This window comes from Pseudophryne corroboree, chromosome 7 (assembly GCF_028390025.1).
Source record: "Pseudophryne corroboree isolate aPseCor3 chromosome 7, aPseCor3.hap2, whole genome shotgun sequence".
Taxonomy (NCBI): Eukaryota; Metazoa; Chordata; class Amphibia; order Anura; family Myobatrachidae; genus Pseudophryne; species Pseudophryne corroboree.
Genome location: NC_086450.1, coordinates 357575572 through 357596289, shown reverse-complemented (window position 1 = coordinate 357596289; position 20718 = coordinate 357575572). Strand labels below are relative to the sequence as shown.

General features: G+C 46.6%; 1 protein-coding gene across 7 annotated transcripts in view; it reads right to left on the bottom strand.

The window, feature by feature from the left end:
* EEF2K (eukaryotic elongation factor 2 kinase) overlaps positions 1 to 20718 on the bottom strand; it is a 117271-nt gene that overhangs the window by 66221 nt on the left and 30332 nt on the right. For all 7 annotated transcript variants that reach the window (XM_063934449.1, XM_063934455.1, XM_063934454.1 and 4 more), the window contains exon 3: positions 2763 to 2863. In XM_063934449.1, coding sequence (XP_063790519.1) covers positions 2763 to 2863 — 101 coding nt within the window. The remainder of the gene's footprint in view (positions 1 to 2762; positions 2864 to 20718) is intronic.

Below are 20718 nucleotides of genomic sequence, written 5' to 3'. Positions count from 1 at the left end.
TTTGACAACAAAAGGAAAGAGGGCCCTGCTCTGAGGAGCTAACAATCTAGTGGGAAGGGGCGGCAGGCAGATGACATGAGGTGCAAGCAAGCGGGCGGTAGCCTGATGGCAGGATGTAAGCAAAGCAGAGATGGTCAAGGCCTGAGGCAGGGGGATGGAGGTGCAGCCTCAGGACTAGGTTATGCATCGTAAGGGTACGCTTTGATGAATAGGTGGGTTATTAGTGCCCGTTTGAAGCTTTGCAAGGTCGGGGAGAGTCTAATGGAGTGTGGGAGCACGTTCCACTGAAAGGGTGCAGCAAGGGCAAAATCTTGAACTCGAGCATGGGAAGCAGTGACCGGGGTAGAGGAGAGGCGACGGTCATTGGCCGACCAGGGGGTGGGAGGGAGTATGAACAGAGAGGAGGTTTGAGATGTAGGGAGCGTGGAATCAGAGTTGTATGTGAGGTTGAGGAGTTTGAAGAGGATTCTGTAGGGGAATGGGAGACCGTGTAGATTTTGTCGAAGGGGAGTGGCAGAAGTGGAGCGGCGGGAGAGGAAGATAAGCCTAGCTGCGGAGTTGAGGACAGATTGGAGGGAAGCAAGACGGGAGCGAGTGAGGCCAGTGAGGAGAACATTACAGTAGTCGAGCCTTGAGATGACCAGTGAATGGATGATAAATCATCTGGGAGAGGAATGGCCTAATGCAAGAAATGTAGCGTAGCTTGAACCGACAGGATTATCCAAATGTTCTGCAATAAAGGTCTGAATTGTTTGGAATGGACTGCATTAGTCACCAGGAGTGTGCAGATGGTAACAGCTAGCAGAGATTCATATTGACAAGATTGGGGTACAAAATGGACCATTATCATCATATTAAAGGGCCTATCTAAAGATGATGTCAGCCATTGTAGTCTATAGGCTACACTCCACTAGTTATTGGGAAAGGGATGCTATGGATCCCTCTCTGGCACTCTCCATTAGTGCATGCGTGACTAGCAGATGTGTGGCTCCTGAACAAGAAGTGAAGGGATTGCTAATGCAATCCCATCACTCTTACACAATGCAGTGATGGGTTCCTTTTGGAGTCCATGTCATACAATTATATATAATATATATATATATATATATACAGTATATATTTATTTGGGTGAACAATTATTTCTCATTGCCACAAATAGCAGCAATAAAAAAATCTAATTACTTGGTCTAGGATCCGATAATAAATAAATATTACCCTAAGAGCTACAAAATTATTTTGTATATTTTTTGGATATATTAGTGTTGGCCTCACTCATTCTGGACTTCACAAATCTATATGACCGTACACGCTACAACACAAATAAAAGATGGTTCTCTGGTATGTCCAAAAATATCTGGATAAGCAGCCTATGAGAGAAAAGAGCCTTCACTCAACTCCTCAACAATGAACAAGACAAAAATTGTCTTAAAACGGCGCTAGCCCAGCTTTACATAAATGGATAAGTGAATCACCAGTGTCAGGTATCACAGTGTGGTGGAGCCCAGAGTTATTTGTGCATGCAGGTCACTCAAATGGTTCAGTTTCTTACACTGTGGATTAACGCTGCAAAGTTTTTCACTGAGTCCAATAAGCTCCTGTTGACCCAACACCCAATAAAAGACAAAGACAGTAGTGCAACACCTTTTGAAGAAAAAAAACATACAGTTTATTCGTATAGTACACCCACATTTACATGAAGGCATGTCAAACCACACACAGTGGTTTGACATGCCTTTAACAGCTTGGAACAGCTTACTCCACAGTATACAGCACCTTTGGAACAGCTTGCTCCACAGTATAAAGCACCTACCCCAGTCAGATGGTAGTATCACAATGGTCCCAGAAACCACAGGTCACAGCAATAGGCAAGCACTGGCAAGTCCTAGCAGTTAGTCCATAGGGGATCTGAGGTCACCAGTTTCACACGTTTCAGACACAAATACCCTTCATCAGAAGCATGTTGCTTCAGATGCTTATGATGAAGGATCTGTGTGTCCGAAACGCATAAAGCTGGTGACTTTGGACACCCCTATGGACTAACTGCTGGGATTTGCCAGTGCCGGCGTATTACTGTGACCTGTGGATTCCGGGACCATTGTGATTCTACAATCTGGCTGGGATAGGTGCTGTGTACTGTGGAGCAAGCTATTCTAAGGGGACCCCACACTGTGTGTGGTTTGACATGGCTTTTTAATTAATGAAAATGTGAGTGTGTTACATGAATACATTGTACCTTATTTTCAAAAGGTGTAGCCCTACGGTCTTCCTCTCTTTGCTTTTGACGTTACCAATCATTGTGGGAAATTGTGAAGTCAGTAGAGCTCTAATCCTTTAACCAGTATCTGCTACTGAGAGAATATAAAGTGTTGGGTCAACAGCCGTTTATTGGACTCAGTGAAAAACTTTGCAGCATTAACCCACAGTATAAGAAACTGAACCATCTGAGTGACCTGCGTGCATAAATAACTCTTGGCTCCACCACACTGATACCTGACACTGGTGAGACAATTCTTGTATTGACTGTACATGCTAGACACATGAATACGAACTTTATTTTAGCTTTCTTTTGTGACAGATCCCACCAGAGAAAATTATGCTTTATACCAGAGATGGTTCATTAGATGAAAGGATGACTCTTCTGGTATGTCAGGAAAAAGCTGTATCCTGACCTCAACTCTGACCTGGCCTTGAGGAGTCTTGTACAGTGGTCTCAAGATACTTTACTGGAATTTCCTATCGGGCTACCAAGAGTCGCTACAGACCTGTGTCGGATTGCATGTTCTGCCTCTATGTCTTCCAAGTGAAACTCAGCCCATGGGTCAGGCATCTGCTTGGCTTTTTGGATGGCATGTTTCCAGGCCTCCTGTGGATGGCATAGAAGAACCAATTAGTATTGCAGCCTGGACGGAAAGCTTAATACTGATAATAAGAATTTACTTACCGATAATTCTATTTCTCGGAGTCCGTAGTGGATGCTGGGGTTCCTGAAAGGACCATGGGGAATAGCGGCTCCGCAGGAGACAGGGCACAAAAAGTAAAGCTTTCCGATCAGGTGGTGTGCACTGGCTCCTCCCCCTATGACCCTCCTCCAGACTCCAGTTAGGTACTGTGCCCGGACGAGCGTACACAATAAGGGAGGAATTTTGAATCCCGGGTAAGACTCATACCAGCCACACCAATCACACTGTACAACCTGTGATCTGAACCCAGTTAACAGTATGATAACAGCGGAGCCTCTGAAAAGATGGCTCACAACAACAATAACCCGATTTAGTTAGCAATAACTATGTACAAGTATTGCAGATAATCCGCACTTGGGATGGGCGCCCAGCATCCACTACGGACTCCGAGAAATAGAATTATCGGTAAGTAAATTCTTATTTTCTCTATCGTCCTTGTGGATGCTGGGGTTCCTGAAAGGACCATGGGGATTATACCAAAGCTCCCAAACGGGCGGGAGAGTGCGGATGACTCTGCAGCACCGAATGAGAGAACTCCAGGTCCTCTTTTGCCAGGGTATCAAATTTGTAGAATTTTACAAACGTTTTCTTCCCCGACCACGTAGCTGCTCGGCAAAGTTGTAATGCCGAGACCCCTCGGGCAGCCGCCCAAGATGAGCCCACCTTCCTTGTGGAATGGGCCTTAACAGATTTAGACTGTGGCAGGCCTGCCACAGAATGTGCAAGTTGAATTGTGCTACCAATCCCACGAGCAATCGACTGCTTAGAAGCAGAAGCACCCAGCATTGTTGGGTGCATACAGGATAAACAGCAAGTCAGATTTCCTGACTCCAGCCAACCTGGAAACTATATTTTCAGGGCCCTGATAGCATCCAGCAACTTGGAGTCCTCCAAGTCCCTAGTAGCCGCAGGTACCACAATAAGCTGGTTCAGGTGAAACGCTGACACCACCTTAAGGAGAAACTGGGGACGAGTCCGCAGCTTTGCTCTGTCCGAATGGACAATCAGATATGGCTTTGTGAGATAAAGCCGCCAATTCTGACACTCGCCTGGCCGAGGCCAGGACCAACAGCATGGTCATTTTCCATGTGAGATATATCAAATCCACAGATTTGAGTTGTTTAAACCAATGTGATTTTTTAGGAATCCCAAAACTACGTTGAGATCGCCCAGTGCCACTGGAGACATCAAAGGGGCTGTATATGCAGTACTCCCTTAACAACTTCTGGACTTCAGGAACTGAAGCCAATTTCTTTCTGGAAGAAAATCAACAGGCCGAAATTTGAACCTTAATGGACCCAATTTGAGACCCATAGACACTCCTGTTTGCAGGAAATGTAGAAATTAACCTAGTTGAAATTCTTCCGTGGAGCCTTCCTGGACTCACACCCTGGCACATATTTTCACCTAAGTGGTGATAATGTTGTGCGGTCACCTCCTTCCTGGCTCTGACCAGGGTAGGGATGACCTCTTCCGGAATGCCTCTTTCCCTTAGGATCCGGCGTTCACCCGCCTTGGCGTCAACGCAGCTGCGGTAAGTCCCGGAACAGACACGGTTCTTGCCGAATCAAGACCCTTCTTAGTATCTCTTGAAGTTCCGGGAACCAAGTCCTTCTTGGCCAAACCGGAGCCACGAGTATAGTTCTTACTCCTCTCCTTCCTATCATTTTCAATACATTGGGTATGAAAAGCAGAGGATGGAACACATACACCGACTGGTACACCGACGGTGTTACCAGAGCGTCCCAGCTATTGCCTGAGTGTCTCTTGACCTGGCGCTTCAGGTGGGACGCCATCATAACCACCTTTGGTCTTTCCCAACGGTTTACAATCATGTGGAAACTTCCAGATTAAGTTTCCACTTTTCCGGGTGGAATTCATTTATGCTGAGGAAATCTTCCCAGTTGCCCACTCCCGGAATGAACACTGCTGACAGTGTTATCACATGATTTTCCGCCCAGCGAAGAATCCTTGCTGTCATTGCCCTCCTGCTTCTTGTGTCGCCCCGTCTGATAACGTGGGCGACCGCCATGATGATGTCCTACTGGATCAGCACCGGTTGACTTTGAAGCAGGAGTCTTCCTAGGCTCAGAGCATTGTAAATTGCCCTTAGCTCCAGTATATTCATGTGGAGAGAAGTCTCCAGACTTGACCACACTTCCTTGGAAATTTTTTTCCTGTGTGACTACTCCCCAGCCTCTCAGGCTGGTATCCGTGGTCCCCAGAACACAGTCCTGAATGCTGAGTGTGCTGCCCTCTAAAAGATGAGCACTCTGCAGCCCCCACAGAAGAGACACCCTTGTCCTTGGAGACAGGATTATCCGCTGATGCATCTGAAAATGCGATCCGGACCATTCGTCCAGCAAATCCCCTGAGATCTGCCGAATGGAATCGCTTCGTAAGAAGCCACCATTTTTCCCAGGACTCCTGTGCATTGATGCACTGATACTTGGCCTGGTTTTAGGAGGTTTCTGACTAGGTCGAATAACTCCTTGGCTTTTTCCTCCCGGAGGAACACCTTTTTCTGGACTATGCCCAGAATCATTCCTAGGAACAGCAGACGTATCGTCGGAAAACAGCTGCGATTCTTGGAATATTTAGAATCCAGTCGTGCTGTCGTAGAACTACTTTAGATAGTGCTCTTCCGACCTCCAACTGTTCTCTGGAACTTGCCCTTTTCAGGATATCGTCCAAGTAAGGGATAATTTAGATGCCTTTTTTCTTTGAAGAAACATCTTTTCGGCCATTACCTTGGTAAAAGGCCCGGGGTGCCGTGGATAATTCAAACGGCATCGTCTGAAACTGATATTGACAGTTCTGTACCACGAACCAGAGGTACCCTTGTTGAGAAGGGCAAATTTGAAACTGGAGGTAATCCTTGATGTCCAGGGACACCATATAGTCCCCTTTTTTCCGGTTCGCTATCACTGCTCTGAGTGACTCCATCTCGATTTGAACCTTTTATGTAAGTGTTCAAAGATTTCAGTTTAGACTATGTCTCACCAAGCCGTCTGGCTTCAGTACCACAATATAGTGTGGAAAAATAATACCCTTTTCCTTGTTGTAGGAGGGGTACTTTGATTATCACCTGCTGGATATACAGCTTGTGAATTGTTTCCAATGCTGCCTCCCTGTCGGAGGGAGCCGTTGGTAAAGCAGACTTCAGAAACCTGCGAGGAGAAGATGTCTCGACTCTCCAATCTGTACCCCTGGGATAATACTTGTACTATCTAGGGGTCAACCTGCGAGTGATCCCACTGCGCGCTGAGACTCTTGAGACTACCCCCCCACCTTGAGTCCGCTTGCATGGCCCCAGCGTCATGCTGAGGACTTGGCAGACGCGGTGGAGGGCTTCTTTTCCTGGGAAGGGGCTGCCTGCTGCAGTCTACTTCCCTTACCTCTATGTCTGGGCAGATATGACTGGCCTTTTGCCTGCATGCCCTCATGGGAAAGGAAGGATTGAGGCTGAAAAGACGGTGTCTTTTTCAGCTGAGATGTAACTTGGGGTAAAAAGGTTGGATTTCCCAGCTGTTGCCGTGGTCCCCAGGTCCGATGGACCGACCCCAACTAACTCCTTCCCTTTATACGGCAATACTTCCATGTGCCGTATGGGATCTGTATCACCTGACCACTGTCGTGTCCATGACATCTTCTGGGTGATATGGACAACGTACTTATCTTGATGCCAGAGAGCAAATATCCCTCTGTGCATCTCACGTACATATATATAGAATGCATCCTATTAAATGCTCTATATGAATAAATATTTTCAGTCAGGGAATCCGACCAAGCCAACCCAGCACTGCATCTCCAGGCTGATGGCGATCGCTGGTCGCAGTATAACCACCGTATGTGTGTATATACTTTTTAGGATATCTTTCCAGCTTCCTATCAGCTGGCTCCTTGAGGGCGGCCGTATCTGGAGACGGTAACGCCACTTGATAAGTGTGTGAGCGCCTTATCACCCTAAGGGGTGTTTCCCAACGCGCCCTAATTTCTGGCGGGAAAGGGTATAACGCCAATATTTGCTATCGGGGTAACCCCACGCATCATCACACACTTCATTTTATTTTATCTGATTCAGGAAAAACTACAGGTAGTTTTTTCACTCCCACATAATACCCTTTTTTGTGGTACTTGTAGTATCAGAAATATGCAACACCTCCTTCATTGCCCTTAACGTGTGGCCCTAATGAGAAATACGTTTGTTTATTCACCGTCGACACTGGATTCAGTGTCCGTGTCTACCGACTGAGGTAAATGGGCGTTTTTAACGCCCCTGACGGTGTTTCTGAGACGCCTGGACCGGTACTAATAGTTTGTCGGCCGTCTCACGTCGTCAACCGACCTTGCAGCGTGTTGACATTCTCACGTAATTCCCTAAATAAGCCATCCATTCCGGTGTCGACTCCCTAGAGAGTGACATCACCATTACAGGCAATTTCTCCGCCTCCTCACCAACATCGTCCTCATACATGTCGACACACACGTACCGACACACAGCACACACACCGGGAATGCTCTGACAGAGGACAGGACCCACACTAGCCCTTTGGGGAGACAGAGGGAGAGTTTGCCAGCACACACCAAAACGCTATAATTATATAGGGACAACCTTATATAAGTGTTTTCCCTTATAGCATCTTTATATATATCTCAATATCGCCAAAATCAGTGCCCCCCCTCTCTGTTTTAACCCTGTTTCTGTAGTGCAGTGCAGGGGAGAGCCTGGGAGCCTTCTCTCCAGGCTTTCTGTGAGAGAAAATGGCGCTGTGTGCTGAGGAGATAGGCCCCGCCCCTTTTTCGGCGGGCTCGTCTCCCGCTATTTAGTGAATCTTGGCAGGGGTTAAATATCTCCATATAGCCTCTGGGGGCTATATGTGAGGTATTTTTCGCCAAAAAAGGTTTTCATTTGCCTCCCAGGGCGCCCCCCTCCCAGCGCCCTGCACCCTCAGTGACTGCCGTGTGAAGTGTGCTGAGAGGAAAATGGCGCACAGCTGCAGTGCTGTGCGCTACCTTTAGAAGACTGCAGGAGTCTTCAGCCGCCGATTCTGGACCTCTTCTTACTTCAGCATCTGCAAGGGGGCCGGCGGCGCGGCTCCGGTGACCATCCAGGCTGTACCTGTGATCGTCCCTCTGGAGCTGATGTCCAGTAGCCAAGAAGCCAATCCATCCTGCACGCAGGTGAGTTCACTCCTTCTCCCCTAAGTCCCTCGTTGCAGTGATCCTGTTGCCAGCAGGACTCACTGTAAAATAAAAAACCTAAGCTAAACTTTCTCTAAGCAGCTCTTTAGGAGAGCCACCTAGATTGCACCCTTCTCGTCCGGGCACAAAAATCTAACTGGAGTCTGGAGGAGGGTCATAGGGGGAGGAGCCAGTGCACACCACCTGATCGGAAAGCTTTACTTTTTGTGCCCTGTCTCCTGCGGAGCCGCTATTCCCCATGGTCCTTTCAGGAACCCCAGCATCCACAAGGACGATAGAGAAATGAGTATTCAATTTAGTGAGGTTAATAGGATCACACCTAGGTCAATGCATTGCGCTGAAAGGATAAGAATGAGCAGGATAATGTATACATGGAGCAACAGGTAGGAAGATATGTTGAATAAAAAAATAAAATAATGCCTTGTCTGGCTGGAGACTTTTATTCTGCAATACCAGTACATCATCAGCTGCAATAACACTAGACTTGCAGCAAATGTAAAGTAAGAACGGGACCAGACACACAAACATGAAATACCAGAGCAGTTATCTACAATGTGAGGGCTACTGATGGACGCAAAATGGATTTTTTCTTGCAGTTGAGTGATTATCAGCATGTAAGTCGCACTGTACATGTGGCGCAATGGTCTTGCGACAGACATCACAGAAAGGATGTATTTGGAAAGTGACTAACAATAACTAGGGAAGGGGGGGGGCAAAAATGCATCGCAAGCTGCACTGTCTCCATGGTCTGCCGCATCTTTGTACGCAGCCGCTGGGATTTGCAATGCCGCCAGTGGCCGTCTCAATACAGAACCAGGCAGCAGCAACATTTGCATATTTTCACACAGCCGCTGCATACACATTCGCAGCTGCTAATGTATTTGTGTATATCTCTGAAGCAGGCCCTCTGTACGCAATCTCTGGGACATGAAAAAGCATAGTGTCAGGAGATGTCTATACAGCTGGACCACGGTGTCTGCACACATGTAAGTGAGTAATATTACTGTGCACGTTGTCTTATCACTGACAGTACTGAAAACATTGACCTGGTGCAGAATTTTACAATTCCCTTAAATTTTGTTTGCTTGGAGGAATCTGCATGACATTCTCCTGAGACTTTGTGCCTCGTGCCTCAGTATCATCACGTTTCTAGTGAATTTATAGGTTCTATGCCCATAACCAACAGGCTGGCTTTTATGCATCCTTCCTATTACACTGGTTACACAGGAAGCAGCAAACAGCAATTACATTACAATAATTGTATTAGAATATACAATAAAATGGTGAATTGTGATGAAACAAGTGTGGACAATATGAGCAATGTGATCCTGTTTTGCAATCCCCAGCTATACAATGAGAAATACAACATATATTATGGAGAACACCACGTACACAATAAAGAAAATGAATAGATCAAGAAAGTACATTCAGGGCCCCTATTCTCTGTGTTCAGAATACATCATAGTAAATAGAGGTAAAGTGAATATTATACTAATACTATGTGAAATGTAAAATGTGTGTAGTAGGAATTTGTGAATGCTGGCCGAGCACAGAGAATTAGGTGTCCTATGTATGTACTCCCAGGATTTGTTATAGAAGTGATGCAATGTCCATATTTGAAATAACACATACCCGACCTCGTTCAGTCAAGCAGCCATGCTTAATATACCGCTGTTTGTCATTCTAGGAAACGCATGAAAAGCATTAATGGATCATCACCAAAAGCAACCCGCAATACGTACAACACACACATACACAGCAATGGGAAAAACACTGCACAGGGTACCATTGCCATCTGTATACGTAAGATGATTCAAGCAGGACACTTGCGGAAAATAAACACATTATAACTAGCTTTCTTTCCAAACATGCCCTGAAACATGTATTCATTAATCACAATGTTAACATCAAAAGGGAACATCAATTTAACATCATCATCATCATCATCATCGTATTGTTCTAATTAAAGGCTTTTAACATTTTTTCATCTTTTATATTTGAATGAACAAATCACTCAACTCTTACTAATAAGGTGAATCCTCCCCTAGGATCCCCTTCCTCAGTGTAATTACTGTTGATGTGTCACCGAGCATCGTCACGATATCAGCCTTTTTACAGTACCTCCAAACGTCACACATTTTCATGCTCAAGTTTTCCCTCCTCCCCATCATTCTTCTAAACATTAATATTGGTGTGTGGGGTGATCGGAGTAACAGTACATTTCTAACCCGGCAGAATGTGAAATACAGGTTAGCAGGCTTGCCAGGTGATGGGGTAATACTGATAGTAGGTTGGGGGTTTGCAGGTCCTTTAAATTGTATTAAGTGACAGTAAGGTTAAGGGAACTTGGGGGTATATGTACTAAGCCTTGGAGAATAACAAAGTGGAGAGAGAGAAAGGGGGACATGTACTAAGCAGTATGGTGGCCAATCCCAGGATCGAGATTGGCGGGATCCCAGGATTTAGGCCAAAATTGGCCGGGAACTTCTAATCCTGGGGATTTTGGGATTAGCTAGTCTACTGTTTTTTTCAGTGCAGGGCAGTGTTGAATCTCCTCAGCAGACTGAGATGCTCCCCAGCTCCCTCTACCCAACCCCGGAAGTGCATACTGCGCAGAGTGACATGATGTTAGAGGTCACGCTGCGCAGTCTGATGCCAGCCGCCTGTGCCGTCCAGACCGTACATCGCCGTCCGCAGCCTGCAGCCACTGAGTGAACCCTCCCACACTCCTGTCTAGGATGTTTGGGCTGTGGTGGGGCGGGTTAGGCGGGACCGAGGGAGAGTGGAAATCACCGAAGATTTTAATTTTAAAATCTTCAACCCAATCCCAGGTATCCCGGGAATCCTGGGATTGACCATTTTTCAATCCCAATACCCGTGAATGAAAAAAGGCCCGGGTTTGTCCTCCCTACTAATCAGTGAAAAGAGTGGAGAAGTGAGCCAGTGGAGAAGTTACCCATGGCAACCAATCAGCTGCTTTATATAATTTTAAAGTATGCAAATGATAAATGTTACTTCAATACTGATTTATTGCCATGGGCAACTTCTCCACTGGCTCACTTCTTCACTCTTTTCACTGCTTAGTACATCTCCCCCAAAGTACCAGTCAATCAGCTCCTAACGGGCCTGTTACAGGCAGTGTTTGAAAGATGGCAAGAACTGATTAGATGGTACATTGGGCGGGATGTACTAAGTGGAAAATATGGTAAACCCCTGTTTACCGCATTTTCCTAATGTACTATTCCCCAGCCAGCAGGACAGCGCTGCGGAGGGGTTTGCCAGCTTTTGCTGGCAATACCCCATAGAAGCCTATGGGCTTCTCTCCGCAGCGCTGTGTGAGGGATCCGATCGGACCCCTCCCAGCATGCCCCACGGCCGGACCTGTCGCCCTGAGCATGCGCAGACTGACTCCCGGGGCCGAATCCCAGAAGTCAGGCAGCCGCTGCGCATTGCGGAGGACAGCACTTATCGGAAGAGCTGTCCTCCACAATGCCGATCACAAATGTAGGTACATATGCGATCAGCATCGGGGGCTGCTGGGTGGCGATGTACATTAGTACATCCCGCCCATTATCTCTCTCCACTTTATCTCTATTCATGGTTTTGTAAATAGACCCCTAATCTCCATCCACTATATCTCTCTCCCAGGATTAGCAAATGTTACAATGTGTCTTTTTTATATCTTGACTTGTAGTTTAGGTTTGTAAACATTCAGCCTTCAAGTTAATTTAGTAAGTGTTTAACAGCATTAATAAAAGTGGGGTTTTTTTCTTTCATGTTTTGTCTCAGTGTCCTTGTTATTCCTGTTTTCTTCTGTACACTAATGCTGACAAGTAGTGAGACGTGCTTGTATTGCTCTGTGTCACATGACCCTTCTTATTACCCGGGTTCAGTGGTGCAGAGAGAGGGGGGGGAAGGGTACAAATTACCCAGGCCCAGGTCTAATAGAGGGGCCAGTGAGGGCACTGGGCTACCTCCCCCTTAACTTGCAGCAGCAGCTGTAGCTTTTCTGCTCAGCCCAGCACATGCTGCTGTGCGCTGGGCTAGTGTGTGGCCATGATGGCAGTTAAAATACCATTTTTTCTAAGGATGCATGGCCACGCCTTGTGTGATTAGGCCACACATCCTGAAAAGTACCTGGGCCCAGCCAGGCTCTCGACTGCCCTGCCCGGGTTGAATTACCGGGTCAGGCGACCCGGGAATTCTCCAAGGCCCCTTTCATATCGCACACTGACCCGTGTCGACCCGGCACTATGGGTTATTTTGCGATGTGAAAAGGGTATTCTGGGAGTAGCCATTCCATCAATTTTTGGGGTTATTCCACATTGCTAAACCCTTCATACTGTACAATGAAGGATTTAATATTGAGAAATGACAGTCTGTGCTCTGTGGGGAAGATGTATCAAACCTTAGAGATAAATTGAAGAAATTACCCATAGCAATCAGCTTCTGTCATTTAGAGTCTATGGGTAACTTCATCACTTTATCTCTCTCTATTGTTTGACACGTCTCCTTTTGTGTACCTTACTACAAACTGACATTTATAAGATTCATAATGGAGATGGATATCATACTCCTCCTGCATGACCCTCATCTCTCAACCGCAAACCACCGCTGGGTGCACTGCAGTGAAAGGACCAGGAACCATTTTGTTTTGTTCCTGGTACCACACAATGAAACAGGAAATCCTGTGACAGTGAAATCAGCTATGCCATACATGGATAATGCTGACAGGATCTACTCCAATCAGTACCAGTTTCAGATGTTTTGGGTTAGAGACAGACCTCTTATTCAAGATTGTGGACTTTTTTAGAGAGAGGGGCATCAATGTTCAAATTGGGCAAATTGCTACACCACAGAATTGCAGGAGATAAACTGGGGATTGCAGCAGATAGGCTGGGAATTGCAGGAGTTACAGTAGGCTGGGGAAAGTAGTTTGTATTACAGTATTATATAGCACAGCAGAATATGCAGACAATTTAGGACTTTAATGTCATGTATGGAACAGGTGGGATATCAAGAAAGGTACTGCCCTTTGATATTTGTTATTAGAATTTGCAAGCAAATGTACATTCGCTATAAGCACGCATTAATTTCAATAACCTATTCATTCACCTGTCAAGACTTGTAAAACAGACTTTCTTTCAGTAAATAGTGTGAGTGTAAATACCATTGGCAGAACATAAAAGCTATACCACACCCTGTTCTTTCATATACAACGTAAGACAATTATTTTGTAAGAAAAACACTTAAAAAATATGGCCCAGATTTATCAAGCCTTAGAGAGTGATAAATTGCACGGTGATAAAGTACCAACCAAACAGCTCCTGTCATTTTTCAGCCTGTAACATGGCAGTTAGGAGCTGGTTGGGTGGTACTTCATCACCATGTAATTTATCACTCTACAAGGCCTGATAAAGCTGGGACTAAAAGTGCACAATAAAACAACAACAACAACAATAATAATAAATGATTATGTTGTGGTAGCTCTAACATTTGCATAATATAAAAACATTCCTGGTTAAAATGTAGACAAAACTTGTAATTTGTTCTCACACAAAACGTACAAAGGGGGTTATACAGGTGTGTTAGCACACCAAAAAAAGCACACTAATGGGAAAACCACGCTGCAGAGAGAGTTAGATTTGGGTGGGTTATTTTGTTTCTGTGCAGGGTAAATATTGGCTGCTTCATTTTTACACTGCAATTTAGATTTCAGTTTCAACACACCCCACCCAAATCTAACTCTCTCTACACATGTTACATCTGCCCCACCTGCACTGCAACATAGTTTTGCCCATTAGTGTGCTTTTGTGGTTTGTTAACAACCCTGAATACGGCCCAAAGTACAAAGAACTTGATACAAAGTGAATAGAGCGCATTAACGGTGTGTGTTAAAATCCAAAATGTATGTAAAATTATTTGAAAAGAACAATCTTTATGAACACCTGTTAAACTACTTATATTGGGCCTGATTCGGATTTGCAAGCAAAGCAGAAAAGCAAGCAACTGGGCAAAACCATGTTGCACTACAGGTGGGGCAGGTGTAACATGTGCAGAGAGAGTTAGATTTGGGTGGAGTGTGTCCAAACTGAAATCTAAATTGCAGTGTAAAAATAAAGCTGTGAAACATGTATGGGCTACATGCACATTATGTATAATCAAACTTGCCGATATTCTGTCCGGGAGGAGGCTGCCAGCTTGGCATGGTGGGGAACGTGGTGCAGCATATTGGGGGCGTAGCAGTGGGAGGTGATGATGGTTAGTAGTGTTCACTCTAGGCTGTTTTAGCAGGGCGCCGCGCCCTGCCCGTTTTTTAACAGGCAAAACCCGCCCTGCCCCTTTTGCGGCGCCCTGCTAGAACAGCCGCTCGCTCCATGCCCTCCCGGCGTGTATAGATGCCGTGCGCATGCGCGCGGCATCCATTCACGCATTGGGAGAGGGCTGGGGGAAGCCCAGCACCGACGGAGGTGCTGGGCACGCCCCCAACAGTGACGTCGCCGGCCACAGACGCTCTCTATAGTAGCGTCTGTGGGCCGCACCGCCCCCTAAAATGACGGAGGCGTGGCCACGCCCCCTAAATTGCGTGGCCGCGCCCCCATTTCGAGCGCGCACACATGTGCCCCCGGACTCCGGCGCCCTGCCCGATTTCACTCCTAGAGTGAACACTAGGTTAGGGGTGTAGTGGGGGCATGTGCGCAAAATCACGTCATCACAGACCCGCCCCCGCTACATAAAGATGAGATTACAGGCAATGTGACGCAGGGGGGCGGGGCCATAATGACATGATTCAACGTGAATTGCGTCATCGGACCCCCGTCTGCAGTGGGGTACAGGAAGATGGCGACTGGCCGGGAGACTTGCTCACTCTTCCGGGAGGCCGGGAGCACCACCTGATTTTCAGGAGCCTTACAGCCATTCCGGGAGCGTAAGCAAGTATATGTATGTATGTATGTATGGATGGATGGATGCTTTGTCTAATTCTGCAACTTGAATAAAGGGAGATTAATTTTAATTTCCTGTTGCAGTGTTGGTGGGTATTGCATGTTGTCAGGGTCAGATAAATTAGATGAAGGTATTTGTTAATGCAGGTCACACATCGCTCAGTTATGGTGCCCATACACTTGTGAGATAATCGGTGCTGACCTTTGATTTCGACCAGATCTGTGAGAGAAATCGAAGGACTGTATGCACATTTTAGGTACCTTTCGACGCGATGCGCGGCAACGCCGGTCGAATCTCGCGTCTCAAGATAGTATGTGCTGCACTTAATATTTATCGAATCGCAGTGTGATTGCATGTGTTTTTAAAAACACATGCTATATGCGATGTGTGATGGGCACCCGCTGGGAGTGGACGGAAGCCGCTCCCACTCGGCGGCGACGTGCCCATCACGTGATTACCATGCGATCTAGTGCATGATCGCATGGTAATCACTTTGGCAGTTCAGGGAACTGCCGGTATGATGCCCCGTGATGTTGCGTCGCGGGGCATCGCACAAGTGTATGGGCACCATTAGACAGTGTGCGATTAAGTCGCATGCAATTGCAAGTTATTTGCATTTTTAATACAGGTTGCAGGTTATAGTAAATAATGGATAAGGTTGTGGGCGGGATGTACTAAAGCAAAAATGCGTTAAAACCCCCGAAAACGGGGGGTTTTCCGCATTTTCAAATTTACTAAGACCGTACCGCAGCGTTTTCGCCGTCCAGGGTATCGCCATCTCTGGATGGCGATACCTTATAGAAGCCACGGGGCTTCTTATCGACGTCCGCCGCAACCCGCCAACCCCGCCGCAGACGCCGACCCCCCTCCCCCCAGCTTACCTTCCTCCAGGCTGCCCTGGACCCGGAAGGTAGTCTCCGCCTCCCCCTAGCAACGCAGCCGGACGTCCTTCCGGCTGCAGGGGGAGGAGGCGCCGGGGGTAGCCTGCTGCTGCTACCCGGTGTCAAGGCAGTGTGGGGACCTCAGGGAAGTGACGGAGACCCCCCGCAGACCACCTCACAGGTATCGCGGGGGGCCTCCATCACCGCATTGCGATATTGATCGCATATGTTAAGCTAGAAAATATGACTGATATTAAGTTCTGTTGTTTAGAATTCTTTATTTAACATGGTTTGTGAAAGCACAGGTAAAGAAAAACAGGGCATGCAAGCCCAATACAGACCATATTTTAAGTATAATAAAAATCAAAAAAGTTACACAGAAAAATTAAGTAAGTAACACAGAGAAAGGGAGATTTTATAGCTTGTTTACAGATGTCATAGCCTTGTTCATGTTGAAATTAGAGATGTGCGGGTTTGGATTTACATGGAATTACCCGGATCTCAAAACTGCATCTTATTGGCTCTTGGATGTCACGTGTTTTGGATAGCCAATATTAAAAATACGGATAAATCCGAACTTGTGTTAATTTCGAGTAACCGAGTAAATCCAATCCCGCACATCTCTAGTTGAAATGTATAAAACTGCGATCTTTGGCCCTGAAGGCACAGAGCGTTCTGTATAGAAGCTTGGGACAGTGATCTTCATGCGCTTGCGTATTGTATTGGCTGCCGCACCTGGTACCTTGTGAGGGTGGACAACACAACCCTCTGAAGTTATTACCTAAAATGCCTACACCAATCATGCATTGCCTTCTCTGAGCTCAAAGTTTTCTTTTATGTCTGTGTGGCTTATCTATTGCTGTAATACTTAAATCTTCTGTATTATGTGCATTGTTCTTGATGTCTGTAAAGCGCCTTGAGTCCTGTTGGAGAAAGCTATATAAATAAAAATATTATTATTCTTATTATTATTATTACTACTTATACTTAATTATGACATGAGGCCTAATTCAGACTGGAACGCGTTCGCAGTCTGATGGCTGGTGAAGTGTGCGAACACGCAGAAGCCGCACTGCGAGCGCACTGAGATGCGACGGTATCTCACTTGTGCAATCGCCTCTGCCTGATTGCACCTTGAGACCCTGATATTTGGATGTAGTGTTGAAATTTCTACAGTCCTCCTGGTTTGAACCTCTGATAACGGTAGAAGACAAGTACCTCACGTGGAAGACGGTGATGTTACTGGCCCTGGCTTCTGCTAGACGTGTCTCAGAATTGGGGGCCTTATCGTATAAAAGTCCGTACTTGGTCTTTTACGAGGACAGAGCGGAGCTCCAGACTAGACAGCAGTTCCTGCCGAAGGTTGTTTCGGCATTTCATCTGAATCAGCCTATTGTGATTCCGTCCTGTTCTGACGCTTCTGCTCCTCCGGAGACATTGGATGCTGTGCGTGCAATGAAGATCTGCGACAAGCGTACAGCTCGGATCAGAAAAACTGATTCCTTGTTTGTGCTCTATGATGCGTAGAAAAAGGGTTGCCCTGCTTCCAAGCAGTCCATTGCTCGTTGGATTAGGCTTACTATCCAAGAGGCCTATGTGTCGGCAGCCTTACCTGCTCCTAAGTCTCCTGGGCTGCTGCCTGTGGAGTATCGGCCTTGCAACTGTGCCGGGCCGCTACCTGGTCAGGGAAGAACACCTTTGTGAAGTTCTACAAGTTTGATACACTGGCCAAAGAGGATACCCAGTTTGGGCAGGCGGTGCTGCAGATGTTTCTGCATGTTGCTGCCTATTCTGGAAGCTTTGGGGCATCCCCATCGTACTAATGTGTCCCCAATATCAGTGGCGGATCTTGCCACGGGCAAGCAGGACTTTTGCCCGGGGCGCCGCCTTCCGGAGGGCGCTGGCGCCATCCGGAGGGCGCCGCACCGTGGCAAGATCCGCCACTGCTGCCCGCTGTGTCCCTGTCCGCCTCCGCTGCCGTCCCCGTCCCGATCCCCGTCCCCGTCCGCCTCCTGAAGGGAACTAGACGCTATGCGTCTAGTTTCCCTTCCTGGAGAGTAACTTTGCTGAGCGGTGCGCGATGATGTCATCGCGCACCGCACAGCAAAGGTCCTCTCTACGAAGGGAACTAGACTCATAGCGTCTAGTTTCCCTTCGTGGAGAGGACCTTTTGCTGTGCGGTGCGCGATGACGTCATCGCGCACCGCTCAGCATTCAAGCGGCGCTTTTAATGTACAGGGGGCGTAATTGACCACGCCCCCTGTATTAGGCCACACCCCATTTCCTGCCCGGGGCGCTCTGCGCCCTTGAACCGGCCCTGCCCAATATCTCTTATGGATGATAGAGAAAATAGGATTTTAAATATCTACCAGTAAATCCTTTTCTCGTAAATCCATAAGGGATATTGGGCGCCCGCCTCTGTGCGGTGACTTTCTGCTGTTTCTCTGTTAGGTGTTACATGTTCAGCCGTTGCTGGCCCAGTTGTGTTATGGTGTGCTGGTGTATAAATCTCACCACACTTCTCGTTATTATGTTCCTTCTCTCAAGTATGTCTTTTCAGGCGCTGTTTTACCTATAACTGCCTGTGGGAGGGGGCATAGAGGGGAGGAGTCAGCACACCCAGTGGAAGAAATTTAAAGTGCACTGGCTCCTTTGGACCCCGTCTATACCCAAAGTACTAATGTGTTCCCCAATATCCCTTATGGGCTACGTGAAAAGGATTTACCAGTAGGTACTTAAAATCCTATTTACTGCAGCTATACGGATACATTTGCCTCTGGGAGAACACTGTGATATGTTTTACTAGTCATTTATAGACAAATATACAGTGTGAAATAAACCAATTTTACATACAGGTTGTATTAGAAGGCTCCCATACAGTTTGATGTGTGCTAAAAGCCAAATAAGAGTTGTTACTGGCAGCGGAAGAGGTATAAGCAGGCTGTAGCTTGTGCTTTCCTGGATAATGTCACTTTGGTGGATCATTACAGGAAGTGCAGGCAAATAATCCCTAGATGTTGCTGCAATGGATTGTACATAATCTCATACAGACAGGATAATCTGCCACCTTTCACTGGACGTCCAGATGCCAAGGAATGGATCAAATACTAGAGTCACTGAAAAACAAATGTTCTGCAATGCATAAAGTGGGCACACCACAGAAATATGCTGCCTGTCAATTCATTAGGAGTCAGTGACACTGACGACACACTGCGACTGATGCAGAAGGAGTAGTATGCCCATCTGTGTAGCATAAATTGTATGTATTTGCATTGCACATGCTCAGAAAGTGAAAACACGCATATGGGGTTATACAGACACACACATAGTAAACCTTATGACCCGAGAGGCAGGACTAGGGATGGAATATATACTCATATAAGCAAAGTTGAGCAGAGTTGGGGGAGCCTTTGATCACCCGTTTCTCTGCTCTACAAAGCAGCGACGTGCGCAAGCGTACAGTATCTATTCAGTGCAGGGAGGTGCAGGGAGTGCTCTAGGAGCACTGTGCACGCCCCCAAAATGCTGATAACAGAGGCGTGCTGAGTGACGCTCACATACCCGAGACCATGCCCATTCCCATAATAGACCACACCTCTTTTTTTGGCACGCGATGGTCCCGATCTAACGGAGCTAAAAGTTGGGAAGTATGTCACTTTGCTACCAACCCTACATCTGCCCCTTTGTGCATCACTCCACACTGAAATAACTGGCACTTTTCAACAGAAATAGGTCGAATTTGCATTCGACCTATTCAATTACAGTGCCGTTTACCGGCACTTGTCGTAGAACATGTGGATCGGCGGATTAGCCGCAGATCCACGTGTTTTGTCAAATTAGTGGCCAATTTCAACAGGATTTTGGCCCGTATTCCACAATGCTGATTCGACTTCAAAAAAAGTCGGATCAGCATTGTCGAAAATAGGCAAAACCGGTCGGAATTGCCCGCTAATTGAATACTGAACTGTCGGATCCTCTCGATCCGACAGTCATTGAATAGACCCCACATGCTAAAAAGAGGTTTAACCCCCAATAATGCTGGATCCGCCATGTGGGGTGGAATTGACCTTTGTTGGGCGCCCCCCCCCCCCCCGCATGTCAGAGAAATTTATCATAGATGGGCATTTTCTTGCACATCTACGATCAAGTCTGAATTAGGTCCTTAGGGGTCTATTTACTAAGCCTTGAATGGAGATAAAGTGAACGGAGATAAAGCACCAGCCAAACAGCTCCTAACTGCCATGTTACAGGCTGGGTTTGAAAAATGACAGTTAGGAGCTGATTGGCTGGTACTTTATCTCCATCCACTTTATCTCCATTCAAGGCTTAGTAAATAGACCCCTTAGTTCCTAAAGAGTACACATTACACAGCTCCCAACTCCCTCGATTTTGGTGGGCCACTGCCGCATCTTGAACATTGAAAAGGGGCTTGCGAGAATACGAGCCTACATCTATGACTGTTTGTTATGACCCAGTTTTGTCTTATCATTGTGTCCAGTTGTAAAGGGCAACGGAATTTGCTGCGCTATATAAGAAACTGTTAATAAATAAATAATAAAATGAGTGGTGCTTCAGCCTAAAGTGGTTGTTTTCGATGGATTGGCGGCAGGGCTTGTTTATCCTGATTTTGCATGCTTGTTTGATGCGGAGTAAGCATCTGTCCACACAGTCTCTACTGACAGAGACCTGCAGTGATTATCTTCTCCTATACGTGCTAAGACTCTAAA